Source organism: Scomber scombrus, chromosome 4 (assembly GCF_963691925.1).
Source record: "Scomber scombrus chromosome 4, fScoSco1.1, whole genome shotgun sequence".
Lineage (NCBI taxonomy): Eukaryota > Metazoa > Chordata > Actinopteri > Scombriformes > Scombridae > Scomber > Scomber scombrus.
In genome coordinates, this window is record NC_084973.1 from 27,981,698 (window position 1) to 27,988,738 (window position 7,041).

Genomic DNA, 7,041 nt, shown 5'->3' on the forward strand with positions numbered 1-7,041 from the left:
TTATCCATTCAGTGTAAACATTTGCAACATGTTAGAAAACAGAAGACGTAATTTGGTAACAAGATAGTTCTTTGCTAACAATTGTCAGCACTTAAACCACATTTGTTTGCACATGAAACTGAGGACAATAGAGTCTTTCTAAACACGTTCGTTATCCAGGTTAATGTGGTGAGGAATGAAGCTTGATTTTAAAAATTAAAATTAGCTTAATTAACGAGGCCTTTTTCTTCATATTGGAAAGCTCAGTCCAGGTCTACAGGGTGTGCTTTAGATTTAACTTCATGTAGCAACAAATAATTTATTAATAATAAATAATCTCACGATAAAACACCTTGCTGGATTTTTTTTTAACAGTATAGCTAAATTTTGAATTTTAAATAAACTCACAGAGTAAGCATGTACATGGTTTATTCAAAATTGTGTAATTCACATGCTGTTTGAGGACGTTTTGATACATTGAGTCAGATTATTTCTCATGTGCAGTTAAGGACAAAGATTTAAAAGATATGTGAATTTAATTTAAAAGGGAGAACGACTCAGTTGCTGTTTGAGCACAACAGTACCTCAAGTTAGCTTCAAATGTCAATGGACTGTCAGCGTCGGTAACCTTTAGCTTAAAGGTCGACTCCTCAGGATAAAGTATCTCTTGACTTTTGACACTATAACATGTCATCTTACTTTCATTGAAACATTTCCAAGTACTCATTTTCAAGAGTGTAAAAGATTAATAATTTAGGTTTTTTATTTAAATTTATCAAGTAGGCCGATTTGCTTTTATATCAATATGAAAAAAAAACTTCATCTCTAACATTTTGATACTATAATAAGAAAGTCAGCTAATCCTCAATGAATACACAAACTGTATATTTATGACAATATGAGTTGATAAAAAAACACATTACAAAATGATGAACACACCAATTTTGCTTTTTACAGGCTCATTTAGATTTATTGAGATGCATCAGTCCACACAGTAGTTGTTCACATAATAAAAGGCATCTAACTTCATTGCATAGAGGTTGTATTTGGTCCTTAACATGTCTAGAATGTCTGTTCATTCTAATCAAAAAGGCACAACTGGAGGTAAAATACGGAATAGACTTCACTTGCTTAATCAAGTGTATTTGTCTTTGGGTTTTTTGGCACATTTTTTGGTCTTTGGTAGTTTTATTTTTCGTGGAATGTGTGCCACTTTCTTTCTGCCGTGCAGAAATAAATATCATTGGTATGGCATGTAAACCTTGTAACTCCAAATTTGGTTATTCTTATTAACTAAGAAAAAACCCTGATACTTTTTGGCTTGAAAAACCTCTTTCAAACTCCACAGTACATGATCAAAAATACATTTATGTCAAGCTCAAACTAAGTCTTCTAGTCCCTGAAAGTTTGAAGATACAAGGTTTTGGCCAGACGGTGGTCTGAGAGAGTTGGTGCGGTCCTCACTTCTTGGCATGCTTTTTGCAGATGGCGACGTACTCCAGCACATCCTCAGTAGAGCCCAAGGCCACAGGGGCCCGCTGGTGGATGTTGTCAGGCTGGATGTCCAGGATGTTCTCCCAGCCAGTGGAGGCCATACCGCCTGCTTGCTCGATGATGAAGGCCATAGGGTTGCCTTCGTACAGCAGCCGCAGCTTTGAAGAAGAAGAAGGAGGTCAGTCTTTGGTCCTAATGTTAAACTCTCCAAATGCAATGTTCAAAAAACCCTACAGTGCTTGACTGAATCTAAGAGGGAAATCTAGAAATGTTAGTGGGCTTCTATTTAAAAAAAAAAAATATTATTGTAATTTTTAAGATAGATAGATGTGATTTTTTAAAATATGAAATGCATATCCAAAGCCTGATATATCGTATTCCTCTGTGCTGTAGACCTTCATTGTTGTAAAAAAACAAAAACAAAAATCAGTGAGGCTCACTGCTGCGCTGGGTGACATGTTCCTTCAGCCTGAAGACAATGGTGATTTCTCAAAGAACTTGAGCACTAAGTCAATAGGTTGATATGTAGCAACATAGGGTGGCGAAGTACTGTAAGGGGAACCGTGCCACCGTTATTCGTCTTAGAAGTTTCTTAACAAAAAAAAAACTAACATGCCCATTATCTTTATGGCCAAGTAATCGCCCAGTGCTCTGGTGTGGCTCATTGGCCTGTTTTTAAATCGTTTTTGGACAACAATGGAGGTCTATAGGTTAAAAAAATAAGATAAGAAAAGATAAGATATTCCTTTTTTAGTCCTACAGTGGGGAAATACATCAAGCCCGTCATATCCTTTATCCTTTGGCTATTGGTTCATACCAGGTTTTTTTTATTTTGATAAGATGGCAAAGATACCTGTAACAAAAGTTGTCTCAAACACAAGCACTGTACTGCAAATAAGAGTAAAATAACAACTTAAGGCACTCCCAGTCCTGAGTAGAACAGAAAGTCTTCATAATAAATGGCTTCATTATCATGAAGACTTGGATTTTTCCTTATTTGCTATTGTTGTGGCCTTAATAACTTTTTTAAAAGTCACACCACCTTTTTAAAGAGTTTAAGTAAGTAAGTTTATTAAGCAAAGACTCACTTCAGTTGATTGGGAATTGACACGGTAACTGTTCCTGTTGGGAGTTTTATTCTTTATCTGCATTATATTGTGACAATCATTGATACCCTCTTCGTCTCCTCTTAAACTCATTACAAGTAAACTGCCATCTACCTTGTCAAAAATGTGACAACATGTTTGGCTCACTCTTACAAATAGTGGAAGGATGTAAAGAGTGAAGAAACAGCATTGAGACACTGTCCTCACTATGGGCTCATTTTACCACTCAGACTAAATGTAATGTAGCCATTTTAGATCAACCCTGAAAATGTCTCCAAAAAAAAAAAAAAAAAGAGAGCGGAAAGGAACATGAAAAGGATGAGGATGACTTTCAATAAATATTTATATAAAATTGTGGCTGATACTGTTTTCCAGTTTGTTCAAAAGAGCTCAAATCACTCTAGGTGTCAAACATATATGCATATATTTCTAGTGGAGTTTCCGATCTTTTTCCCAAGGTTTATTTTTTTTTTAAAGTACCTTTAAAAAGAAAAAAATAGAGTTATTCTCTCTTAACTTACCTTTCCCTTTGGGCTTTTCACATTTCCTGGGTATAAAAAGATTCCTCCATACATCAACGTTCGGTGGACATCTGCCACCATGGAACCGATATAACGGGCACCATAGGGCTCACTGCCATCCTGCCGTCATTTAAAATGTTTTCAGTTAGGTAGATCGACATCAGAAAATACAAACATGTCATCAGTGTGAAGCCCAGAGAGGCCTTAAAAGAAGAGGAGAATCTAATTCAAGGCTGCAGGTTAAAATATGAAATTTGTGGTAAATTCTGGCAGATTTACATATAATGTATGTTAATTCAGGGAGCTGACATCAGCATTACCTTAGGAAACTTCTTCTTCTGCAGGTACTCTGTGACAGCAGGCTCAAAGTGCATTGCGTAGCCTTCATTCAAGCTGTAGATCTTGCCTCGCTTATTGATCTTCACGTCCCGATCAACCAGGATAAATTCACCAATTGCCTGATGAGTAGAAAGCAAGAAAATAATTATTGTCAGTAACTTCCGAACATTGTGTTAAATACAAACTATGCAAGAGTTTTTTGTGTCTTCTCCTTCAATTGACTACTCACTGGGTCCAGCATGAAACCGTTGACTCCGTGGCCGGTGGAGATCACCATCATAGTGGCACTCCCGTAGAGGGCGTAGCCTGCTGCTACAAGGTCCCTGCCAGGCTGCAGGGCATCCTTCTCACATGGCTCATCATCTGTGCTCTGAGCGAAAAGAAGAATCAGATCATGAAATCATTCCTTCAAGATTTCTCATGCGTTTCAGTCTATGGACATATGCTGAGTAAGATTAGAGACATACAAGAAAATCCCCATATCACTGTAAAAGATTTGGCAAGATAGCAGCACACAACATATTTTAATGTCTTAAGTGACTTGTACTGGCCTTCAAATAAACAAAATTGTTTATTGTGAAAATGTCATAAAAGACTTTCAATCTTTGGTGGCAAATTGTAATGTCATCTTATTCTGGCTTTGAGTTTGTCAGTATGAGAAACACAAACACTCTTTTTGGTTAAAAATTGACAAAATCTCTTCAAGTACCTTTTTGTAGATGGCAAAGATGGTACCGATGGAGACGAGACAGTCGATGTTGGAGGATCCATCCAAGGGGTCAAAGCACACAATGTATTTCCCCTTGAAGAGAAAGAAAAGCGCTAAAAATGATGGATGTGGTAATCCCTGTTCTTAACTCTAGACAATTTGATACTAGTATAATCATTGCTGGACTGGGTAAGAGGTCAATCCAAAAGTTAACTCAAGAGAGGAACTTCAAGTTTGTTTTAAACCAGTTAAGTGGGACCAAACTGACAAAAAGATCAAAAACACAGATATTTAAAGTAAACCAGAGGAGACCGGATGATCCCGTTTTAGTTTGCCCAGGGACATGAAAATATTTGTCAGGTTTTGTCTAATAGTTTATTTTCTCTCTACTGGTCACTTACCCTTGTGTCTGGCTCTACGATGATGGCTTTTTCATTCTCTTCCGACACCAGCACGCAGGAGGTGAAGGAAGACTTGAGCATGTTGATGATCAGGTCGTTGGACAGAATGTCGAGCTTCTTCACCTGGTCACCTGTCACATTAGTGCTGCCAGCAATGCCGTAACTGAAAAGGTAGAAAAGATGAAAAAAATGTGGTGAAATCTCTGAGAAACTCTCTGCCTCTATGGTGACATGAAATTAATTTAATTGACAGATTACAATACTCTGATTGCAAATGTAAAAATGTTCACTTACTTAACAACTATACTTCTCTGAAACATTTTTGGCTAATTTATTGAGTTTTTGCTTTCTAATCATTTCAATTTTGCCATCTTCTGTATTTTAACTTACAAAAGGTTATTTAAACAGCTGGAGCTTCTCACTGATATAACTTTGATCAGAATTAAAATCACAATAGCTACAGTCTCATGTTAAGATGTGGCAAAAATTTTAAAAAAAAATGCAAAGGAGGCATGACATGGCATTTCTAAACTGCAAGTTTACTTTGTGATTGAGGAAAGTATTGCATCAACCACTTAAGGCTGAATGAGAATCAGTCTCAGTGGTCACAGAAGTTAAGCAATTAAAAAAAGATTGCTGCATACAAATAGGTAACATGTACATTTTGAGGGAATGTGTGTCATTTAATTTCCCTTTTCGTCAAAGAGGAAAGCCCCTTGGGTTCAGTTAGTCTCATCTTCAAAAGGGGAAGTGTATCAGATGGCCTCAGTAAAGAAAGCTGAACACAGTACATACTGGTGTACATGATATACACTAATGACAAATAAAAAACATAAAAACACAGCCGTTTAAAACAGTGAGTGGAAGCTGACCACAAAAAGATAAGGATGCAAAAAGTTGTAGGCTTCTCTTGCACGTTTTATCTAATGAATAAATAACTCACTAAACATATAACTTAAACGTGTTGGTGGAGATAAAAATGCATGTTGGCAAAATCTTGTGAAAGTGGGCGTGGTGGCGTCAGGTATGTGCTTCCTGATTGGTGCACACAGAACCTGATTCTCTAGTTTGGCATCAGCCAACGTGGATGTAAGCAGGGGACCGACGGAAACGTAGGCTACATCTTTAGTACTTCCAAACAGTAAAACAACTGTGCAACATGTGCTACCGCTATAACATCCCAGACTAAATCTATATTTCCTCACACTGAGGATTGTTTACTCACAGGTGGGCGATCCCAGCTTTGCGCACAGCGCTGGAGATGGCCTTCACCGCAGTGCACAGCGAGTTCAGCAGCGTTGTCAGCTCTCCTGTCCCCTTCGCCTTCCTGCCCTGCTCCATCAGGAAGCGGGTAATGGTGACCACGTTGGTGTCGAAGGTTCCTCGGTCGGACATGGTGGCAGATTGTCTCCAGCAGCCTGAGAGTAGAAGCTGGAGGAAATGCTGCAGTACTTAAATGCGCTGCAACGCGGAACTCAGTAGAGGGAGTGATGACACAAGGGCCAATCCAGAGCCGCTGGAGAGGTGTGGCCCCGCTGGAAACACTATCCGCTTTGTACAAACTCAACTGGTTTGTGTTGAAATGATAATGTTACCAATAGAAGGGATGTGACCAGAATAATAGACTCGCTACATGCCTGCATTCTAACTTGTTGCACAAGACGGGTCGTGGACTTTTCTGTAGGTTTGACAACGATATGGAGAGAGTGTATGAATAGTTTCATAACATATCTCCTGATAGTGTGAAATCACATTATTTCTGCTCTTGGACAGGTGAACTTTTCAGCTTTAAGAAATCGCTGTCATACTGCCTTCATTGGTCATAATTCACCCATTGTCTATGATCCATCTGTCATCTTTGGGGATGTTATTCAAGATTTGGGTTAATCATCACATTCCCAATTAAAGGCAATCTTAACTCATGTTTTAGACAACAGTGTGCTTCCCGCTTTGTGGCAACAGTTTGAGGAATCCGGTGGGGGGTCTTTCACAGTGACAGTACCTCCTGCACAAAGCCAGATCCATAAAGAAATTGGTTTTGGTCTGCTCGGAGTCCTGGCCTCTACCTCATTCAGCCCCTTTGTGATAAACTGAGATGCCTGACAGGTCCTTATCCTCCAACATCAGTGGTCGACCTCACCTTACTGATGCTCTTGTCAGTGAATGGGAGCAAATTCCTGCAGCCACGTTTCGAAATGCCTTGGAAAGCCTGAAACCAGAAGAGTGGAGGCCTTCATAGCGGCTAATTAATGCTCAGTATTCAACAACTGCATCTATCTATCTATCTATCTATCTATCTATCTATCTATCTATCTATCTATCTATCCATCTATCCATCTATCCATCTATCTATCTATCTATCTATCTATCTATCTATCACACTTTCAATCACGTTTCATCTCAATCATTATGTAAACAAAGTCAGCTAAGTTTCCTCAAATTAGTTTGTTTCCCCCATCTCCCCTGCACACATTGCTGCCTGCATCCCTGTT

The 7,041-nt window shown here is 38.6% G+C and overlaps 1 protein-coding gene across 1 annotated transcript; it reads right to left on the reverse strand.

Annotated features, from left to right (window-relative positions):
* Positions 1–930: 930 nt before the first annotated feature.
* Positions 931–5,999, reverse strand: fbp1a (fructose-1,6-bisphosphatase 1a). The gene is made up of 7 exons (XM_062417257.1): positions 5,775–5,999; positions 4,550–4,712; positions 4,149–4,241; positions 3,669–3,809; positions 3,421–3,558; positions 3,101–3,220; positions 931–1,631 (listed from the first exon to the last, which is right to left on the reverse strand). The coding sequence occupies exons 1-7, from the start codon at positions 5,942–5,944 to the stop codon at positions 1,440–1,442; spliced, it is 1,017 nt and encodes a 338-aa protein (XP_062273241.1). The 5' UTR covers positions 5,945–5,999; the 3' UTR covers positions 931–1,439.
* Positions 6,000–7,041: the final 1,042 nt, after the last annotated feature.